This window comes from Callithrix jacchus, chromosome 11, assembly GCF_049354715.1.
Source record: "Callithrix jacchus isolate 240 chromosome 11, calJac240_pri, whole genome shotgun sequence".
NCBI lineage: Eukaryota > Metazoa > Chordata > Mammalia > Primates > Cebidae > Callithrix > Callithrix jacchus.
In genome coordinates, this window is record NC_133512.1 from 71,783,011 (window position 1) to 71,807,221 (window position 24,211).

At 36.8% G+C, this 24,211-nt stretch overlaps 1 protein-coding gene and 1 long non-coding RNA gene across 47 annotated transcripts in view; one reads left to right on the top strand and one right to left on the bottom strand.

The window, feature by feature from the left end:
* The window catches only part of MAGI2 (membrane associated guanylate kinase, WW and PDZ domain containing 2), a 1,508,583-nt gene that overhangs the window by 1,248,731 nt on the left and 235,641 nt on the right, over positions 1-24,211 (top strand). For all 45 annotated transcript variants that reach the window (XR_004728308.3, XM_035254988.3, XM_035254993.3 and 42 more), the window contains one exon: positions 16,537-17,175. Coding sequence is in view for 44 of the 45 variants with exons in the window: in XM_035254988.3 (XP_035110879.1) it covers positions 16,537-17,175 (639 nt within the window). In the remaining variant the exon portion in view is untranslated. The remainder of the gene's footprint in view (positions 1-16,536; positions 17,176-24,211) is intronic.
* The window catches only part of LOC144578385 (uncharacterized), a 285,723-nt gene that overhangs the window by 49,398 nt on the left and 212,114 nt on the right, over positions 1-24,211 (bottom strand). The gene's annotated exons all lie outside the window — the stretch shown is intronic.

The window sequence follows — 24,211 nt, forward strand, 5'->3', positions numbered from 1 at the left end:
TTTGTAGATGACATGATTATAGATTTAGAAGACCCCACTGTCTCAGCCCAAAATCTTCATAAGGTAATAAGCAACTTCAGCTAAGTCTCAAGATACAAAATCAATGTGCAAAAATCACAAGCATTCCTATACACCAATAACAGACAGAGAGACAAATCATTAGTGAACTCCCATTTACAATTGCTACAAAGAGAATAAAATACCTAGGAATAAACTAACAAGGAACAAAAAGGACCTCTTCAAGGAGAACTACAAACCACTGCTCAAGAAAATAAGAGGACACAAACAAATGGAAAAACATTCCATGCTCATGGTTAGGAAGAATCAATATTGTGAAAATGGCCATACTGGCCAAAGTAATTTATAGATTCAATGCTCTTCCCAACAAGCTACCATTGACTTTCTTCACAGAATTGGAAAAAAACACCTTAAACTTCATATGGAACCAAAAAAGAGCCTGCATAGTCAAGACAATCCTAAGCAAAAAAATAATAAAGCTAGAGGCTACAATAAGCAAAACAGAGGCCTCAGAAATAACGCCACACATCTATAATCATCTGATCTTTGACAAACCTGACAAAAACAAGCAATGGGAAAGAATTCTCTATTTAATAAATCATGTTGGGAAAACTGGCTAGCCATATGTAGAAAGCTGAAAGTGGATCCCTTCCTTAAACATCACACAAAAATTAACTCCAGATGGATTACAGATTTAAACATAAGGTCTAACACCATAAAAACCCTAGAAGGAAACCTAGGCAATAACATCAGGACATAGTCATAGGCAAGGACTTCATGACCAAAACACTAAAAGCAATGGCAACAAAAGCCAAAATAGACAAGTGGGATCTAATTATACTTAAGAGTTTCTGCACAGCGGAAAAAACAAATACAAACAAAAAAACTATCATTAGAGTGAACTGGCAACCAACAGAATGGGAAAAAAAATTTGCAATCTACACATCTGACAAAGGGCTAATATCTAGAACCTACAAAGGACTTAAACAAATTTATAAGAAAAAAAAACCCCATCAAAAAGTGGGCAACAGATATGAGCAGACTCTTCTCAAAAGAAGACATTTATGCAGCCAACAGACACATGAAAGAAAGCGCAACATCACTGGTCATTACAGAAATGCAAATCAAAACCACATTAAGATACCATCTCACTCCAGTTAGAATAGCGATCATTAAAAAATCAGGAGACAAATGCTGGAGAGGATGTGGAGAAACAGGAATGTTTTTACACGGTTGGTGGGAGTGTAAATGAGTCAACCGTTGTGGAAGACAGTGTGGCAATTCCTCAAGGATTCAGAACTAGAAATACCATTTGATCTGGCAGTCGCATTACTAGGTATATACCCAAAGGATTATAAATCATTCTGTTATAAAGACATGCACACATATGTTTACTGCAGCACTGTTCACAATAGCAAAGACTTGAAACCAACCCAAATGCCTATAAATGATAAACTGGATAAAGAAAATGTGGCACATATATACCATGGAATACTATAGAGCCATAAGTAAGAATGAGTTCATGTCCTTTGCAGGGACATGGATAAAGCTGAAAACCATCATTCTCAGCAAACTGACACCAGAACAGAAAACCAAACACCACATGTTCTCACTCATAAGTGCTTGTTGAATAATGAGAACACACGGACACAGGGAGGGGAACATCACACACCAGGGCCTGTCAGGGAGTCGGGGGTTAGGGGTGGGATATCAGGGGTTGGGGAGGTATACCATTAGGAGAAATACCTAATGTCAATGACGGAGTGACAGATGCAGCAAACCACCATGGCACATGTATACCTCTGTAACAAACCTGCATGTCTGCACAGGTACCCCAGAACTTAAAGTATAATAATAAAAAAAAATTCATTGAGTGGTTAAAAAATAAATAGGGTTGGGAAAACTGGCTAGCCATATGTAGAAAACTGAAACTGGACCCCTTCCTTACACCGTATACAAAAATTAACTCAAGATGGATTAAAGACTTAAACATAAGCTCTAAAACCATAAAAACCCTAGAAAAAAAAACCGAGGCAATACCATTCAGGACACAGGCATAGGCAAAGACTTCATGACTAAAATACCAAAAGCGATGGCAGAAAAGCCAAAATTGACAAATGGGACCTAACTAAGCTAAAGAGCTTCTCCACAGAAAAAGAAATTCTCATCAGATTGAACAGGCAACCTAGAGAATGGACGAACATTTTTGCAATCTATCCATGTGACAAAGGGCTTAATATCCACAAACTACAAGCAACTTAAACAAATTTACAAGAAAAAAACAACCCCGTCAAAAAGTGGAAAAGATATGAACAGACACTTCTCAAAAGAAGACATTTATGTGGCCAACAAACATATGAGAAAAGCTCATCACTGGTCATTAGAGAAATGCAAATCAGTTAGAATGACAATCATTAAAAAGTCAGGAAACAACAGATGCTGGAGAGGATGTGGAGAGATAGGAACACTTTTACACTGTTGGTGGGAGGGTAAATTAGTTCAGCCATTGTAGAAGACAGCTGGTGATTCCTCAAGGATCTAGAACCAGAAATGCCATTTGACCCATTGTATGACCTAAAGTACATATCATAATTTACCTTCTTCTCCTCTACCAAGAATTTTCATGCACACCAGTGTTATTATTATTCTCACAGATAACCAGGTTAACATTTTAAATATGTCTTTGGCTTGTAAGATACTGAAAAGAAAGATGATATTGTATATTTCATATACATATGACATACAAGAGATCTCATAACTACAATTTTCTTTTACCTATATTAATTCAATTGGCTGTTAATCAACTATTGTCAGTAAATTGTTATGCACAAACACTTCCTGATTTTAAAAAATTTAGGAAAGAGTCTATAAGAAAGTTTTGTCTGAACAAAGAAAAATACTTAAGTGAAATAAACACTGAAGTTTATGTCAATGTTCCCTTTGCCTTTGGGAAAAAAATAAAATTCTGCCTCTTAGCTCTAATCTTTCTCCACTAAGCAAGTAGATGCATTGTCACATTTAAAATGATAATTGCATGTTTCATAGGTGAATAAATGTAAGAACCTGCAGTCAAACCCATAGGGAAAATGTAACTAAGACAAAAAATAAAAAAAGTTTGATAACAGAAAATATTTGGTACAGTTTCTATTTCCTGTCTTTTCAGAACTAAGTCTGAATTTTAATTAATATTTTTTCCAATATCTTAACTCAAGTATTTTATGCTGAAGGAATTATTGAAAGATTGACTAGTAGACTTTTGATATAGCAATAAATATTTATGATCTGCTGACTGTATCTTTATATTATTCATTGACTAAATCCTTAGATCTCTTGCCTCCCTGGACCAGTAATTAGAGAGATGAAATATGAACTTATGCTTTCTCTGTCAGTTTCATGAGTAGAATTCAAAATGCAAAGGTCAACAATCACATGCCCTCAGCAGTCACTGATTACTGCTTATGTAGAAAAGTTAGCTTGTCTGTGTAACTAAAACTGAAAATACAGTGTACAAAAAGATATTATGTATTTGTTTCATGTGTTCTAGACCTAAGAAAACTAATTTCTTTACAGTTAGGTAAAGGGTTAACACTCCTTCCCATATTCCAGTCCATTATATTCATTAAGATTGTCTAACCAGCTATCAGTTAACTGGTATATGCAGTCCCAATACTAATAATCTTGTTACCTTTGAGAATTCATGAAAGACTAGAAGAAGATTTTCAAAGCTTCAGCATCTCATAAAATACCTTAAAATCATTTTCACTGTTTTCTTGATTATACATATTAGATGTTTATGACCTCAAAGTTACCTCCCCAGTGGTCCTGTTTGGTAGGCTTGGAATTTTGTTTTTGTTAAATCTGATTTGCTTTAGGACTTGGGCAGGCTGACTAGCCCATTCAAATATAGGTAATTCTGTCACTGAGTGATTCCTCCTATGGGCCACAATTTGTGAATGAAAATAAGACTGTTATGTCAAGATAAAATATCATCTATGTTTACATTATGTAATGCTATTTAGTTCAAGCAGTCAAATGTGAAATTAGGTAAACAAAATTTCAAGTGATTAACTCTAGTCTAAGTCTTAAGGAACAGCAAATAAATTGATGACATGAATCTTGAAATTTTATAAGCTTATCTAAACAAACATCCACATAGTTGGAAGACAAGTCTGAATGTAACTCCCAGACACACTACAGATATGGCAGCTCAGTCACTTGTAATCGTGGGACTTGGCTCCTCTAAGCCACAGTTCCCTCTTCTATGAAATGGGGACAGCATATTCTTCATCACGCTACTTCACAGATTAAGATGAAATGAAGTCTCTGGATGCTTGACTGGCTTCTTGGAATACAGTTATTGTTCTTGGCACATAGTAGTCAGTTTAGCCATTTCTTCTGATCTCCAACCATATATTTATTCAGTAGAAAGGATCTAATTAGCTGCTTTGCATTATCTAAACCAAAAAAATATCAAATTTAAACTATCTAGAATTTGGCTTTTCAGTTGATTAATATGCCAGCACATGGTTATGATTTTTGCATTTTACAATGATTCGAAGGAACCTGATATAAAATAAAGTGCTAATGCTATAATTATAAAAAATCATACTAGAGTTAGTTTGAAATGCAAGAAATTGTCATTGTTTCTGACTCTTAACCGTATTTTTTGGGATGGAAAATGTAACACATAAATGAGCAAATTAACATATAAACTTGTGGATCTATCTGCATGTATATTTACATAGATACATGGTCAATAGTAGTAGCTAGAGGGAGGGGGCAACTTAAAATCTTTGATGATGATTCTCTGCTAGCTTATTCCAATCAGCTTCTGTATCATATAATAATTGTAACATTGGAAACAGCAGGGGATGAGATTGTTTTTCTCTGTGCCATTTGTCTGTTGTGTCTGAGAATAAAATAATTTTCCATTGTCTGCAGTGAAATTGCTTTATATTTCCTGAAACTCCTAGTGATGTTATTCATCCCTTTAAGAATCTGTGTGCACTGTCTAACATAGAGAGGGTAGTGATGAGTATACGCCCTATGGAGGAAGTCCTAGATGTCTGATAAAATAAGGAACCATATTGCTTTCCCTTTCTCTTCACATAAATCAGAGAGATAATATCTTTCTCTGGATTCCAAAATTTCAGTGCAGCCAAGACAAATTTTGTTCTTCCTTTTGCCATGTGTTTGAGGGAGTTTTAATTGGCAATCCTTGGGGTATATGGCCCAATGAACAGGCTGACTCCTTGGTACTTGTATAAAATATTGCTCTTTCTGAAACTGAAATTGGAAATAAAAGGGTCCAAGTTTGAACAATCAAAGTCTGTCAGTGAAGATTCACATCTGTCAAGTCTATTTCCCTTTTAACAAGTTAGAAGGGCTCTCTCATCAAACCCTGAACCCGTGTGTATACAGCACACAGTCACATTTTTAGCACGGCACATTTGTTCTTTCTGCCAGCCATTTTATGAAGCTCAGTAACTTAACGCTGCACCACTTATAAAATCCATATGGGACAAATACTTTGGCAGCCCTCATTTCAGCAAGGCAGCAGGGGCCCTGTAATTTCTCACAAATGAAGAGAGTGAAGGAGTAGATCAACATAATAGAATATGTTATGCTACCGGGTAAGGCATGCTGATTGGCTTGCAGTTGAAGCACTAATCAGAACACTTTCCAGATTTACCATGGAGAGTGACACAGACCTAGGGGTGAATGCTTCTCTGACCGAGCAGCTCCACCAGTACCCATCCCAGGGTGGGTATTCAGGACTAGCACCAGCTCAAAATACAGAAAACAATATCTTTTTTCAAAAGCAGTTCAAGAAAGCAAATTCTCACAACATTGTCTGAAGTTGGAGTCGTGAAAGAATGGTTTTTGGCCAGGCATGGTGGCTCACGCCTATAATCCCAGCACTTTGGGAGGCTGAAGTGGGCAGATCACGAGATCAGGAGTTCAAGACCAGCCTGGTCAACATGGTGAAACCCCGTCTCTACTAAAAATACAAAAATTAGCTAGGCATGGTGGCATGCACCTGTAATCCCAGTTAGGAGGCTGAGGCAGGAGAATTGCTTGAAACTGGGAGAGGGGGGTTGCAGTGAGCCAAGATCATGCCACTGCACTCCAGCCTGGGCGACAGAGCAAGACTCTGTCTCAAAATACAAAAAGGAGGGGATTTTCCCCCTCTTCTACATCAATTTTATGTTATCAAAAACAAAATTCTACTTTTCCCTGGCTAAAAACATTGCTCTGGCCAGGTGTATTGGCTCATGACTACAATCCTACAAATTTGGGAGGCCCCAGTGGGCAGATTGCTTGAATCCAGGAGTTCAAGACCAGCCTGGGCAACATGAAAAAGCCTCCATCTCTACCAAAATATACAAAAATTAGCCAGGCATGGTGACATGAGTAGTCCTGTAGTCCTAGCTCCTTGGGGAGCTGAGGTGGGAGGATCAGTTGAACCCTGGAGGTCAAGACTGCAGTGAGCCAGGATAGTGCCACTATGCTTCAGCCTGGGTGACAACGAAACCTTGCCTCCATAAATAAATAAATAACACTTCTCTACGTGTCTTAAAAGTGTATGTCGATGCATAGGTCAGGTAATAAACACACACACAATTACAAAACCCCTTCAACCATTTGGCAAGAGGTAGCAGTTTGAAATGAAATGCTACCATCCTTTTTCATCCTTCTCACTTTCTCTCTCCTTGTTACTCATTTTTCTTGCTCGGTCAGAACTGCAGGCTATTGACAGTTGTAGGTGGAATAGAATAAACTGTTGGAAAGTGTGACCAGAGACAGTTCCCAGCTGCACCCCAGCCAGCTGTCCTCTCATTTCAGGGGAGGTTTGATAGCCACTTGCTACACTATGTTGGAGTAAGTTCAGAAGATGGTGGCAGGTCGTGCCATGCTGGCCTCTAGGAGCCATTTGTGCAAAAATTGATCATGCTTGTTCAGGAATACAATTACAGCTGTTTGAAAATAAGCATGCGTGTTGCTTAATGTTCACATAAAATGATGACTCTTTCTTGCAAGGCATTTTTGTAACGAGAATCTTGGTTTTTGGAGTGGGGCTGGTTAATGTGTGGTTGAGTCCACAGTGTGTCCATAACACACAGGAGAGCACAGGGGAATGCTACAACATGTTCTTATCTTGCTCTCATACACTTTCAGGGTTTTAAGATTTCCTCTTGAAAACCTTTTGGGTTCTTTTCTAGTAACATACTCTTCTTTTATACAATCCCTCTGATAAAATATTTGTTATTTTTTGTTTAAAATTCACTACATTCTTTTGAGAAAAGACAGATTCACTGACCATTTCATGCTATCAAATTTCCAACGTGAGCTGGCTGTTTAGAAAGCCACTGCTTTTGGGGGCTTTGCAAGCAGCAGTCTTTTGTGCTTTCTTTTTGTGGCTTTACTTATACTTTTTAATTTGAAGTGCTCTTTCATCTTTGCCAGATCAGCAAATAATCAGTGCCTTAGATTCTCTTAGAATGTATTTTCTGTTTCCTTTTCAACAAAGTAAAATGCAAGTATTTAAATCTATCTTACCACTCATGCCAAACACAAAGGAAATGTAAATACATCATTGGACTAATTCACATCTGGTAGGGATGTGGTAATTGTTGGGTGTGTGCTGATTAAGCATAATTTTTTTGGGAAAAAAAACAAGCTTTTAATTTAGCATCTGCACTGGGTCACACAGATGAAATTATCAAATGTGATTAAGACGTCTTTCATTCTTTTGAGAAATAAGTGGCTACTCCAACATCTTAGTATCCTTCTGCCTGTAGATAAGAGTGTTGCAGTCACTGGCTACTTTCATAGAAGATCAGAGAACTTCAAGGTAAGCCCAAGAGGCTTATCACTTTCCTCTTTAACTGCACCACTGAAATTTCCCAGTGCCTTATAGGAGTTCAGTAGGAGAGCTTTCCACATTCTCACCAGATGTAGGAATTCTTAAAGCTACATCTTAGAAGTTGTCTTTTCTGACATTTTACATGAAAAGAAATTAGACCAAGAAAAGTTAAATACTTTGCCCAAGATCACACAACTATGGAAACAATTTATACTGGAGCTTGTGTTTTGTGATGGTTCTAAGTTGTGTGGTTACAATGCCCCTTTACCTCCCACCCTAGCATTCTCTAAGCTCTCTTCCAAGCAGCTTATTTTGGAGAACTGCAGAAAAGGGACCTAGCAACTGCAGTGGATTCCCGGATTCCCCTGTTTGCAATTATCTGCTTCACTGCCTCCCTCCATTAACTTAGCTAATCAAAAGAATATTGCAGTTCATTTCTCAATTTTCGCATTCAGGAATTAAAGATATTTCACCCAGCATTCTGACCGATAATAAGCTGAGGGACACAGAGGAGTCCTCAAGTCAAAATACGTCCTGGACTGCTTGAAATTCTCAGCATTTGTGTTGAAGTCTTAGACAGCCTTCCTCAATCAAACCTAATTGCCAATGTGACTTTAGAGAAATTACTTCTCCTAGGTTCAGTTTCCCGTGTATCAAGTACAGATAACAATGGTTATATTCTATGGGTTTTGTAAGGATTAGGTAAGATGGAGTTTGTAAATGCCAGATAAGTATTAAGTATATTAAAATGGTAGCGCTGTTAGTGTGGTTAAATGGATTGAAGAATCACGCTGTCAGGAAGAGTAACCCAAAGGAAGAAGAAATTAACATTCAGCTAAAGCAGGTGGTCAGAAAGCTGGTTCAAAAGGTGAAGCTGGCCTTAAAGGGTAAACTAGTGGCTTGTTACTGGGGACAATGCAAGGGGAGCAGCAGAAACAGGAGCACAGAGACTGGAACGAAAATATGATATTGGGGGCATGGCCTGAAGCTGGGGCCGACGGAAGCATAGAGTAGGTTGGAAAAAGCAGGAGATGATAAAAATGAGAACTGAGAGCCTCATACATCATGCTAGGAAGTTTGGACTGAACTCTGTCTCCATTAGCGGGCACTAAAGGATGTTAAATGAAAAGGGCATCAGAGTGTATGGTATGGAAGATGAGTTGACAGGGAAGCAGGCAGAAGGCAATATCTAGTGCTTTGCAGTCACTGGATATGGAGAATATGACGAATATTCACACCCTCCTGACTCCTGAGCCAATCCTGACCAGAAGTAGAGATTTAGCAATGTCTTATGTATTCCTGGTGGTCAAAATCGGGTGAGACTTGGGAACTCCATTACTCTGCAGGCTCACTTGGTTATGCCATATATTGGGCTTCTCTTTGACTGTTTCCCTAGTCAACCCTCTACTATATCAGGAAGCCCCGCTAAGAGACTACTGAAGAAGTTCATATAATAGATGGTAAGAGTCTGATCTCTGGTAGTGGTAGTAGAAAAAAGAAAGGAAACAATCAGTTGAAATGCTGTTTAAATCCCATTACTGGGTATATATTCAAAAGAAAATAAATCATTCTGCCAAAAAGACACATGCCCTCATATGTTCATCACAGTGCTATTCACAATAACACGGATGTGGAATCATCCTAGGTGCCCATCAGTGGTGGATTGGATAAACAAAATGTGGTACATATATACCATGGAATACCACAAAGACATTTAAAAAATGTTCATTCTGCAACATGGATGCAGCTGGCGATTATAATTGACAAGAACAGAAAACCAAACACCACATGTTCTCACTTGTAAGTGGGAGCCAAACACTGGATATTCATGGACATAGATGGCAACAATAGACACTGGGAATACTAGACAGGGGAAGGAGAGGGGAGTAAGAATTGAAAAAAATTCCTATTGGGCACTCTGCTTACTACCTGCGTGATGGGATCAGTCAAACCCCAGACCTCAGCTTCACACAGTATACCCATAAACCTCAGCGTCACGCAGTATATCCATGTAGGAAACCTACGCATGTAGCCCCTGAATCTGAAATTTAAAAGTTGAAATTTTAAAAAATAAAAGTTATCCAAGAGCTAGAATCTAAAGTCCTTTGTCTTCAAATTTTAAAGTAAATACTTTCAAGAACATCTGGTTCAATCCTCTCTTTATAACATGATGCCTAGCTCCCAGTAGTAGTTGAATACGTGTAAGTCTTTGCTGAATAAATTAATGAGTAAGTGAGGAATAAGACCCAGGAAGTGTTGATGCCACTAGTTATTGCCATACCTGGCATAAGAACATAAACCCCCTGACTTGTAAATCAGTGCCGTGAGAGCTAGAGCCTCACATGTCATGCTAGAAAGTTTCGACTTAACTCTGTCTCTATGAGCAGGCACTAAAGGATGTTAAGTAAAGAGGACATCAGAATGTATGGTATGGAAGATGAATTGATAGGGAAGCAGGTAGAAGGCAGTATCTGGTGCTTTGCAGCTATTAAGGCACATTTGGGCCAATACTATACAGAAAACTATTAAGAAAGACATTGTCTGAACCTTACTTTAGCACTACAGCTTAACTCACCCTATTTTTATTCACAGTGTCATTTATAAAGTAGCACATAAGAATAAACAAAAGCTATTCTAATGAAGGAATTTTATACCATCTGTTATACCTTTCACACCTATGTATTTGTTTTGGTATTTCTTTTAATACATAATTTGATGGGTATGTATAGTAATACTATCTGCAAGACTGATGTGTAAAGTCAGTAGAACCATGATAAGGTCCAGAACCTCCAAAATGAAATTTTTCTCCAACTGATGGCTGTTGCTGTTTTTATAACTGTCACTCTAAGGAGACCATCTGGCAATTTTAGAAACTGCTTCAAATTATTTTTAAAGGACACCCAACTTCAACTCTACTGGTATGACATACCCACTTTGAAGAATAAATTGTATCAAGAGCAGTTATTTTCCATTTAATTGATATGGTGAGTAGCACACCCCAAAAGTACACGTCAGGATTTGTTATATGTTTGTGGGGGTTTTACAGTAGACTCAGAATGTATGTACAATATAATAAAATTCTGTATTATGATTTAAAACACAAATTAACATAAGCAGCAGAAAGTAAAGCTTGATCAAATCTTATTAACTGAAACTTTAAAAATAATTTTTAATGTAGAGTGCATGTAAGGTAGGATGGGAATAGTCAGGTTTTTTGGTTTTTGTTGTTGTTTGTTTGTTTTGAGACAGAGTTTCGCTCTTGTTACCCAGGCTGGAGTGCAATGGCGCGATCTCGGCTTACCACAACCTCAGCCTCCTGAGTTCAGGCAATTCTCCTGCCTCAGCCTTCTGAGTAGCTGGGATTACAGGCACGCACCACCATGCCCAGCTAATATTTTGTGGTTTTTCTAGTAGAGACGGGGTTTCACCATGTTGACCAGGATGGTCTCGATCTCTTGATCTCATCATCCACCCGCCTCGGCCTCCCAAAGTGCTGGGATTACAGGCATAAGCCACTGTGCCCAGCCAGGTTTTTTTTATTTTTTATTATTTTATCGAAAATCTGGATAACTTGGCAAAAACAGAAGTTAGAAATACTAAGCTGGGAGTAGTACATTTAGCTCTGAAATCTTTTCTGGTTTCCTCTGACTAAATCTTTCCTGTATTCAGTGAGACTCTATCTGAAATGCCTGAATAATTCTCAACATAGTAATGATACTCTATATATAGTGTAGAGAAATCTTAGAATGAGTAGAACTCCCACTAAGGAGCAAAGTCTCAGATGCATTTGCAAACCACAGACATGAGATAGGAGCAATGTCAGGAGGAGTGATAGCAAATACCTTTGAAGAAGTGAGGAAGGAAATGAATTAGTAGGCATGAATTCATACATAGAAAGAAAGTGCAATTAAGGGTAAAAGGATAGCAGAATTTCACTAGAGGCAACTAACAGTTTGTGAGTAGTAAAGATACCAGCTTCACAAGAATGATAACTTACTGGATGATGAAGACAAAGATAAGTTGGAAAGACTTAAACCTTTGATCAAGAGCTTGAGTAGTTTGAACTTAATAGACTATAAAATGAGAATTGACTAGGAAGTAAATTATTCTAGTCTGGTCCAAGGTGGTGTTTAAGACAGGCAGACAGGGAGTAGTAAGTAAGAGATGCAGAAAAGGAAGATTCTGTAGGACACAGTGACTCAAAGAATGCGGGGGTAGAGGAAAGAGATATAAAAATAACTCTAATTAAAGCAATGCTTTATGTAGAGTGCCCTATTTTATCCAAAATGATGAGGTATCCTATTCTGTATTTTGATTCCCATGACTAAGAAAGAAAAAATTATTTTAGAACATTTTTTCATACAGGACAGCAGTTTTAAAGCTCCTTCTTCATGAAACTCACTCTCCCACACTTGCACTTTGAAATTCTATAATTGGCGATTAGGTTTTTGAGACCGGACCTGAGGGACACCCAACTTATCACTCATACCCAATCTAACCAATAGGCTTGAGGTCAGTAGCCCTAAAACTAACCTGAATATGGCCCCACGTGAATTGTCATTTAGGAAACAAAATAACCTTTGCAGCAACATAGTAATGAAAATATATGCTTAGCTTTCAAAAGAAATGTATCTTTTTATTTTTATGGAGAACAAATTTGGTAAAATTAAAAGTATTTTCACAAGGATGATCTCACTTTCACAGTAGCTCTGCAAAAGAGGAAATGGAGAAGATATTTTTATTCCCATTTTTAAAAAGAAGAAATTGAGAGATGGGGAGATCAAGTGACTTCCAATTCTCCCTCTTAAGTAGCCCAACAGGTTAGAGCCAGAGCCAGAGCCACAATTCCTGATGACGTCCCATTCTGTGCTCTTAAACCCAGTCTGTCTGAGGACTTGGCAAGGCACTATCAGATGACATATACCAGGTGTCTTATATTTTTCTTTGATGACATGTAAACGACATTCATACAAAAACAATCTATAAATATTCTACTCAATCAGTTCTATCTGAGCAAGCAAATGTTTGCTGACATCCCATCTATAAGAGTTTGGGGCATGACTCATTACCTAGACATCTATATATTTTTTTTAAGTGGGCAGTTGAGTACTGTCAAGTTGTTACATAGTTTTATCCTGTGATAACTGGCCACTCATCTTTTATATTCAGAAATCATCTATGTATCTTCATAACGATACTGTTACAGGATTCTTTATCACTTGCTTGATGACTTGAAAAATTGCTGTGAGTGGAAAATATCCATAAATTATAAAAGGCAGTCTAAGAAACACAGATAGTTCTCACTCTTGTTTCTAAATAGCAAGATCACATTAAAACTCAAAAATAGGTAACATTAATCACTGTAAGCCAAACAACTACTCTTTAGACCTGTCAGGGAACACTGAAAGCTTTCAATGTAACCCTTAGTTCTTCTTTCTTATGAAATTTTGGCAGAGCAGAGGGAAGAGAGCATGCTTGGTGACTCAGGAGTCTGTTAACAGTGATTACAGTTAGGGAGTGGCATTTGTTACCTTTCTGACTTTTTCTTGGCCATTCAGAAACCCATCATTTCCACAATCATACTCAAGTCATCCTTGATCATAACTGTGATGGGAATATCTTGATAGGACTGTCCTGATTTTATAGAAGAATATAATGAAGGACAAATACTCATTACTGAAATAGCAATCATCTTATGCATAATAATTTACAGCTTAGAAACCCTTTCACCTGTATGATCTCATTCATTATTTCCCATAGAACAGTAAGTTGCTATTACTATTGTTCATCATTACTTCTAAAGAATCTGAGTCACGGAGGATTTGAGCCAGTTTGGGAAAGTTATACAGCTAATAAGTGACGAAACTAGAACTCAGACCAAAGTCTTTTGACCTCATATCCCACGTGATCTCTATTATCCTTGCAGCCTCCCAAACCTGTGGAGAATGTTGGACCAAGAATGAAGGTAGACATCAAAAACAGTCAATGAGTTAAAAAAAAAAAAACCCCACTGAATAGAAAGATTGAGGAAATGAGGCATACCCAGGAGAAAATCCAAATGGCCAATAAACATGAAAAGATGCTCATCCTTACTGGCAATCTGGAAAATGCAAATCAAAACTATCATCACACTCATTAGATTAGTAAAGTCTGAGAATAATACCAAGTACTGTGTCAGATGTAGAGCAATGAAAATTTCAACACACTACCAATGGGAGTGTAAATTATTATGACCTCTTTTATCACCCATTTGCCATATCTAACAAAGTTGAAGATGCACATGGTCTGAACCAGCAGGGGGTTCACAGCAGAGTTCTTTTCAATAACCAAAAAGTTGTCATAACTCCAGGGTCTATTAACAGAAGAATGGATGAATGTTACTGAGTAGTAATATAGCCATCAATATATACTATACTGAGTGAAAATTAATGAACTAGAGGTACAAGTATCAAAACAGATAAATATCACAAAGAAAATTACAGAATATTAAAATAGATACCATTTACAAAAGGCTTAAAATATATAAAATACTTTCTAGGAATTATTTAGGGATTAGATACTATTTAGAGATACTTTTTTATGGACACCTAGATATGACAAACTATAAAGTATATGTAAATAACAAACCTCAAGGAGGACAATGGTTACCTTGGAAAGGGCTGTAAAGGAATACAAGTGTGGGGAGAGGTGCTAGCTAAGGGGGATTAAACTAATAAGAGCAATGTTCTAATCATTGAGTTGGATGCTAATATACAGGTATTGTTCTTTCAACCTTTTAAATATGGAAAATATAACATTAAAACGAAAAGAAACAGGAGGAGAAAAAATAATCTATCTGAATCAGACCCTTGTCTGGGACACTCAGATGAACAGAATCAATTGAAAAGGAGGCCCAAAGCATCTCCAGCTGCCACAGTCTGATGAGGAATTATCATAGAAGAAAGGGAATGTCCACTCCAATTCAGTTCTGAGCCCTGGACCCATGTTCCAGCCACCCTATCAGTACCCTCTCTGATAGACATTATGGAAAGGTAAAGTTCCATCCGATCAATCACATAGGTTGTGACATTTTCTAGAGGCAGACCTAACCTGGATTCCTGAAAATGTCTGTTTGGCCTTTGTCTGTCAATCTTTAGCACTTTCAAACAATTTCCTAGCATTTGGGAAAAGGGACTGTTAACTAAAACAGTGCTGTTCGTTGTTTTATTTATGTTATACACCTACAAAAGACCAGAAAAGTATTCAATGCTAAAAATTCAACTCTGTTTTTCATTTTTTATGTTTGCAAGCTTGATGGGCAAAGATGTCTCAGAATGGAATCCCTAGCCATTTGTATCTCCCATTCCAGAATTATTCTGATAAATGGATGTCTGTTGAGTCGCTTATTTGACAATCTGTGAAAACATGTCTTTTCATCCCTAATATACTCCTCAGCATAGTCAGGCACAATCTCAATTCGCAAGTTCAATTTTCAAGTATTATGGTTTGCAAAGATAAAAATACCAGTCCATGGTAAAATAGTTCTTCAAAAATAAAATTGTTATTCATACATAATTGAAATTTTTTAAAACATTTATCTCAAACAGCCATGATTTTCTGCATTTTAAGCAGGAAAAAATGTTTCTCTGCATGTATTTTATAATGAATAATTTGTATTCAGGGCATTTCTAATCATAAAATTAGCTTCTAACCAGTAGACCTCTGAAAATCTGTGATAATTCACTTGGGGGAAAGGACAAATGCCTTTACTGAAAATGATCAACAGAAATATTAGTTTATCTAAGATTGAAGGATGAGCTCTGGCAGCTTTCTGTTTGAAACCAAGGGTCCCAAATCTCCTCCATCCTATTTTAACAACAGTCATATTAATAATAGTCCACATTTATTGAGCACTGTGCATCAGACATTATGCCAAGTGCTTTTCCTATATTATGTCATTTCATTCTCACGACTTTACAAATGAGGAACTGTGGCTCAAAGCAGGTAAGTAACTCGCTCAGTATCACATATCTGTTACGTAGTAGAGCCAAGATGTGAACCCACCTCCCTAATCCCAAAACCTGAATTCTTAACCTTTGCTCACATATACATGGAAGCTTTGTAATTACCTACTATAGATGGAAAAACATAAATGGGCAAATATTTTTCTCTTCCATAAAAAAGGAAAAAGGCAATTGACTTATACAAAAATACACACACACACACACACACACACCTATAGCTTACGGTCAGCTAGATGGCTTTTTCATCTAAAACTCATGACCACTACGTCTCAGTAGTTTGAAAATTCTATTAACTGAATTACACTGAAGATGGAAATTAAGATAAAAAAGAAGCACAGAGCATGTATTTCTTCAAGGTACAAATTCCTATAGCCTTTTCTTTCACAGTCTTTTTTCTGAATGTGAAGTTGTTGCTGAACTTCGAGAATAACCAAATAGCTTATTTTTTTTAGCGTCTGATTATTATATCTGTTGGCAGCCCTGTTGTAACCTTGAGTCACCTACAATGATTTTAAGTATTATTCTAATTGATTTTCTCACTGCTTACTGAGAAACAGCATCTCTCTCTAGTCTCATAAATAATTCCGTTTCTCTATGTCAACATTAATTGAACTTACTTCATATTGTCAATCTCTTTTTTTCTTACAGGTGATGTCATTGTCTATATTAATGAAGTTTGTGTCCTTGGACACACTCACGCAGATGTTGTCAAACTTTTCCAGTCTGTTCCTATTGGTCAGAGTGTCAACCTGGTGTTGTGTCGTGGCTACCCTTTGCCCTTTGATCCTGAAGACCCTGCTAACAGCATGGTGCCACCCCTCGCAATAATGGAGAGGCCGCCTCCAGTGATGGTCAATGGAAGACATAACTATGAAACATATTTGGAATACATTTCTCGGACCTCACAGTCGGTTCCTGATATAACAGATCGGCCGTCTCATTCTTTGCACTCCATGCCAGCTGATGGTCAGCTAGATGGCACGTATCCACCGCCCGTCCATGATGACAATGTGTCTATGGCTTCATCTGGGGCCACCCAAGCTGAACTTATGACCTTAACCATTGTGAAAGGTGCCCAGGGCTTCGGCTTTACTATTGCTGACAGTCCTACAGGACAGCGGGTCAAACAAATACTTGACATTCAGGGATGCCCTGGCCTGTGTGAAGGTGACCTCATTGTTGAGATCAACCAGCAGAATGTACAGAACCTGAGCCATACAGAAGTAGTGGATATACTTAAGGACTGTCCCGTTGGAAGTGAAACTTCTTTGATTATCCATCGAGGAGGTAAGACAAACACTGGCTCAGCAATAAAATGTGTGGGTAAAGTAGTAGGATCCTTTAATAATATTGCTAAGATGGAGATTTCCTTGGAGTTGAATGAAATTATACTTTAAAAAATAAAGGTTAAAAAGTAAGTGAGAAAAACATGGGTTAAAGGAAGCTGTGTTTTTGAATTCTGAGAATACATCTTTTTCTATTTTGTGTTAAACACAATAATAGTTCTTTCAGCCTTACAAATATATTGATAGAAAGTTGGAGGGTAAAGATTAAATCCCCAACTATGTGTTTCAAAAGTTCATTCATGTATCAGTTGTGGAGAACTCAAACCGATTTCCCATTGATTCAATGAAAAAACATGCTTTTAGGATGGAAGTAATGCTTTGAATCATGCTTAGGTTTCCAGGCTAACAGGTGGAAGCTGATTCAACCCCTACCAAACCCAAGCACAGTCAGAAAGACCAAGAAGTGTGAGAGCTGTGGGAGCTGTGCTGCTGGTGAAACATCTTTTCAGAGTCTGGAATGGTGTTGTTCAGGACACTTCTGCTACTACAGGGACTGCTCTGTTAACAATTACCCATAGTGCCTCCCACGACCTGGAAAGAAAGTTACAGAACAGGGTGAGGGCTGAAGTTCTGGGCTGAGTGTCCTGGGTGCAGTATGGGAATAGCAACAGTGCAGAGTGTGGTAAAGCGCTAGAGCCCTGGATGTTTCTTCCCCTCTACCTTCTGTGTGGGGAAGAAAACGGGGTAAAGCACAGGATCCCTTCTCCACATCTCTGCTGCTTTGCTCTTGATGACCAGTGAACCTGGAGACAGAAGGGAGGGAAGGGGCCACAGATAAAGAGGATACTCAAAAACAGAGTGCAAAGGAAAGGGATCAGGTTAAGTCCTGGTTTTCCCATTTGCCAATTTGTGGACTTAGGACACTGAAAGTCAATGAGCCTCAACCATGTCATCTGCTACAATGGGATAATACTACTACCTAACCCAGTGGTAGTGTTGTAGCCCAACAGATGCTCACTAAATGTCTGTTGAGTCTAAATTAACAACGAAGTTTCAGCATGGATGAGTCAGAAGTAACAGTACAGTGAGGAACTCATGCATGAAAAACACACATGTAACAAACGAGTGGTTGCCTATTTAAAGCACTCAAAACAGCCTGAAACTCTGTCAGTTTCAAATGCAAGTGAAGGCAGTCAAAGCTGAAAGAAAGAAGCACCTTTTATGAATTTATTTGGTCCTCTCTGCAGGTGTTTTTCCTTCAAGCAAGTATTGCGTTGTTGATTTCTTGCTTGGAAATGCACAGCAAATACCAGGCATTTGTGAGCAGCACTCTATAAAATCTTACGTTTCTGTACTAAAAGGTAAATTTATATGAGAGCGAAACAATCAAATTTGACGGTCTCAAGGCATTGTTACAAAATAGCACTTGAATGCTGATAATTAAATGTTGGCAGGATATTTTAATTTCTCCCATTATTTAAGATTAAAATAAACATTCCTAATTAAATAGCCATATCTTCATAATGTCCAATTGAAAATCAAATATTTGCAACAAGTTCTTAATATTAAATGGTATTACAAAATCACTGTACAGTATCCACTGCATGATTCATAGAAACAAATTTGGACACATTTTTCATATACAGCTTCTTCTAAAATCATGACATAGCAGTAAAAAAGGTACTCTGACATCCCTAATTTACAATATGGTAATTTGTACTTTCCTGAAAACATTCATTTCATGCCTATCAGCTAGGCTACCCTATTCACACTTTTCCCCTGCCCCTCATTTATTCCACAAGTAATCAAAGTTGTGTTTGCAGATGAAGGACTTGCTTTTGTTTTTTGGCTAGCATATAGCAAACTGCAGTCTGCTGTGAAGCTTTAAGTACTTCTAGTCGAAAATCTCTTGAGTTTCCCCTAATTCCCACAATTTGCGCTCATCTCTCTGAAATTAATAGGAAGTAGCACCATGTTTATGTGAGGAAATTCTCTTTATCTTATTATGGGCTACTCAGAAGTACCTACGGCCTCATTGAGATAAGCAGACTCAAGAACGGAGTCGCAGGCCTGGGTCCTTATATCAGGACCATGGTTGGTCAGTTGTGTTTAATTATTTACTAGAGTTTTTAATTTATAAAGTAATAATGTACATGGTTTAACTTTTTTAAAGCAAATAATATCTAAAAGTATAAAATGAAAGTAATTTTCTCTCCTATCCCAGACTTTCAGTCCTTTTTCCCAAAGGCAAATGTTTTTTGTATGTATATTCTCAGAAAGTTTGTAGTCTACTAACACATGTCTGAATATATGTAGTGTATTTAATATAGATGGGATGGTATACATACGTGTTACCTTAAAATACCTTGGTTTTTTGATATTTGTTTTACACACACCGTGTGGTGTAATTTACACACCAAAACATTCACCAATGTAAGTGTATGCTAAGTTGCTAAAATGATATAGTTGTGCAACAGTCATAATCCTTAGAACATCCATCATCCCAAGTTCCCCCAAAGGCCGAGGTAGCCACTAATATGCTTTCGGAATAGTTTTGTCTTTCTATAATTTTTTATACATGGTATCAAGCAGTACATAATATTTTACTTGGCTTAATGCTGTTGAGAGTTACCCGTGCCAGTGTAGGTGTAAGTGGTTTGTTTCTTTTATGGCTGCATGGTATTCCATTGTATAGATACACTACATTTTTGTGTCCATTCATTAGTGTATGGACATTTGTTTTCATTTTCTGATATTTATGAATCATGTTATAAACATTTGGATACAAATGTTTGTGTGTGCTTATGTTTTTATTTTTCTTGAGTAGATACCTAGGAGTGGTATTGCTTGGCTATAAGAAGAATATGTATTTAAATTGTTAAGAAATAGAATGTTTCCCAAAGTGGCTGTTGTACAAGGTTTCCAATTTCTGCCCATTGTTGCCCACATTGGGTATAATCAGTCTTTTTTATTGTAGTTATTCTAATGAGCATGTAGTGACGCCTTTATGTGGTGTTAATTTACATTTCTCTAATCCTTTTACATGTTTACCACGTTTTCATGTGTTTATTAGCATTCATATATCTTCTTCAGTAGCATGTCTATTCAAATAATTTGCCTAGATTGAGCTGTCTGTTCTTGTAAGTTGTATTAAGTTATAAAAGTTCTTCCTTTATAAGCTATGTGATTTACAGGTATTTTCTGTCTATGGCTCGTCTTTTCATTTGTTTTAATGATGCCTTTGAAGCACACAAGTGTTTAATTCTGATAAAATCCAATTTATCAAGTTTTTTTTTCTTTATGGATCATTCTTTTCGTGTTGGATCTAAGTACTCTTTGTCTGACCCAAGATTTCTCCTGTTTTCTTCTAAAAATTGTATACCTTTAGCTCTTTCATTTATGTCTATAAACAATTTTCAGGTAATTTTTACATATACTGTGAAATAAGAACCTAAGTTTTCTTTTTGTTGTTGTTTTTTGTTGTTGTTTGGGGTTTTTTTGCTTATGTATATCCAACTGTGCTAGCACCATTTGTTGAAAAAGCTATTTTCACCGAATTCCCTTGACACTTTTGTCAAAAGTTAATTAACATAAATGTGCAGGTTTATTTCTAGATGCCCTATTCTGTTCCATTGATCTGTCTGTCTATTCTTGTTATCATACCATGCTCTCTAGGTTACTTTAGCTTTCTATTACATCTTAAAGCCAGAGAGTGTCAGTCCTCCAACTTTTTCTCCTTTTTCAAAATAATTTGGCTATTCTAGGTCCTTTGCATTTCCATAGACACTCTAGGATTGGATTGTTTTTTCATTTTTGTTTTCTGTTGTTTTATCGTTTTGTTTTGTTTTAAGAGACAGGGTCTCACTCTGTGGTCTAAGCTACAGAACAGTGGTGCAATCATCACTCACTGCAGCCTCAAACTCCTGGGCTCAAGTGATCCTTCACCTCAGCCTCTCCAGTAGGTAGGGCTACAGGCATGTGCCACTGTAAATTTTTTTAGTTTTTCTTTTAGTGATGAAATCTGTGTTTCCCAGTTGGTCTAGAGCTCCTGAGCTCAAGCAGTTTTCTTGCCTCTACCTCCCAAAGAGCTGGGATTACAGGAATGAGTCACTGTGCCTGGCCTAGGATTGCCTTTTTAATTATTTTGTTACACAAAAGGTCTGCTGAGATTTGTGTGTTACATTGACTCTATAGGATAATTTGTGGAAAATTGCCAACTTGACGTTGAACCTCTTATTTCATAAATACAGTGTATGTCTTCACTTATTTGGATCTTTATTTCTCTCAGGAATGGTTTGTAGTTTTCCATGCATAGATCTTGTACTTTTGTTCAATTTATTTCAAGCTATTTTATTCTTGATGTTACTGTGAGTGGAATTTTTAGGTCTTTTCAGGTTATTTATTGCTAATATATAGAAACGCATTTGTTTTTCATTTTTAATTTTGTACACTGCAATTTTATTAAACTGACATTTTAGGTCTGGAGGCTTTTTGTAGACTCCATATTTTCTACGTAGCTATTATACCATCTGGTAATAAAGACAGTTTTACTTCCTCCTTTGCAATTTGTATGCCTTTGACTTCTTTTCCTTGCCTTATTACACTAGCTTCAACTTCCAGAATTACACTGAGTACAAGAGAGATGAGCAGACATCCTTACCTTGTTACCAATTTTAGAAAGGGTTAATCTTGCATCAGATTTTAGGGCAGGAATTTTATATGCCCTTTATCACATTGAGGAAATTGTCTTCTATTCTTGGTTTGCTGGAAATTTAAATAATCAGTGGATGTTGATTTCTGTCAAATGTTTTTTGTCTGCAGCTATTGGATGATCCTGTAGTTTTTTCTTTATTAAGATGGTGTATTACATGACATGATTTTTGGATATTGAACTAATTTAACATTCCTAAGATAACCCTACTTGATCATGGTATAGAATTCCTTTTGTATGTTGCTTAATTTTGTCGGCTCATATTTTGTTAAGGATTTTTAATCCTGTGTGGGGGAAGGTTTTCCTGCTGTTTTCTTTCATGTGATATATTTCTCTGGCTTTGGTGTCAGAATAGTGGCGTCATAAAATGAGTAGGAAAGTGTTCCCTTCTCCCTCTATTTTCTAAAATAGCTTGGGTAGCATTATCATTTCTTCCTTAAAAGTCTGATAGAATTCACCAGTGAAGTCACCTACTCTGAGCTTGTATTTGTAGGAAAATTTTTAGTTATTAATTCTTTTCTTGATTGAATGTTCTTTTTCTTCTTAAATCAGTTTTGGTGATTCATGTATTTCTAGAAATTTTTACAATTCATCTAAGTTGTTGAATTTATTAGCATAAAGTTTTAAATAAAATTTTATGTAATTCCTTTTTAAGAACCAACTTTTGAAATGGCTGATTTTCTGTTTTCCATTTCAACATTTTCCACTCTGATGGTTATAGCTTTTTCTCTCCAGCTTACTTCATGTTTGATTTACTTTTCCTTTTCTGTCTTCTTGAGGTGGAAGCTTAGAGAATTAATGATTCCAGTTCTTTCTAACAAAATCACTTAAATTTATAAATTTCACTCCAAGTACTTCTTTAGCTAAGATTTAATAAATTTTACTATGTTAGTTTTACTTTTTCACTCAGTCTAAGATATTTTATTTCCCTTATAATTTCTTTTTTGACTGTAGCTTACTTAGAAAAGTGTTTATTCTTCCAACATTTAGAATTTCCCAAATCTTTTTCTGTTTTGATTTCTAATAATTTCATTGTGAAAGAGAGCATGTTTTGTATGATTTCAGTCCTGTTAAATATATTACAGTTGTATATGTGCTAGTGCGGTGCTTTTTTTAATCGTAATTTATTTTGGAGGGTTTCATGTATTATTTCAGAAATATATCTTGTTTTTAATACTTAATCAGATTCTCACTAATGCTTATGGATATTTTTGTTGCTTTCAGGCTTTCTCTACTAGAAAAATGTATCTTTTAAATCTATCTTTGCATTAGAAAGTAGATACATAATATAGATTTATTCTTTCCTTTCTTCCACAAATACTTTATTTTCAATTGACATAATTGGGAAGAATTCTGCCACGATGGCCGTTTAGGAACAGCTCAGGATTGCAGCTCCCAGTGAAAGTGCAGAGGATGAGTGGACGCTGCATTTCCAGATGGATCTTTCACTACACATAGAAAGAAACAACCAGTACCAGCCACTCCAAAAACATACCAAATGCTAAAGAGCATCAACAAAATGAAGAATCTGCATCAACTAACGGGCAAAACAGCCAGCTAGCATCAAAAGGCAGTATCAAATTCACACATAACAACATTAACCCTAAATGTAAATGAGCTAAATGTCCCAATCAAAAGACACAGACTGGCAAATTGGATAAAAAAAAATAAAACCCATCAGTGTGCTGTATCCAGGAAACCCATCTCACATGCAAGGATACACAAAGGCTCAAAATAAAGGGATAGAGGAAGATTTATCAAGCAAATGGAGAGCAAATAAAGCAGGAGTTGCAATTCCGTCTTTGATAAAATAGACTTTAAAGCAACAAAGATCAAAAGAGACAAAGAAGGCCATTACATAATGGTAAAAGGATCAATACAACAAGAAGAGCTAACGATCCTAAACATATATGGACCCAATGCAGGAGCACCCAGATATATAAGGCAAGTTCTTAATGACTTACAAAGAGACTTAGACTCCCACACAATAATAGTGGGAGATTTTAACACTCCATTGTCAATATTAGACAAATCAACCAAACAGAAAATTAAGAAGGATATCCAGGACCTGAACTCAGACCTGGAACAAGCAAACCTAATAGATATTTACAGAACTCTCCACGCCAAATCCATAGAATATACATTCTTCTCAGCACCACATCACACCTACTCTAAAATTGACCACATAATTGGAAGCAAATCACTCCTCGGCAAATGCGAAAGAATGGAAATCATAATGACCAGTCTCTCACACCACAGTGCAATCAAATTAGAACTCAGGTTTAAGAAACTAACTCAGAACTGCACAGCTTCATGGAAACTGAAC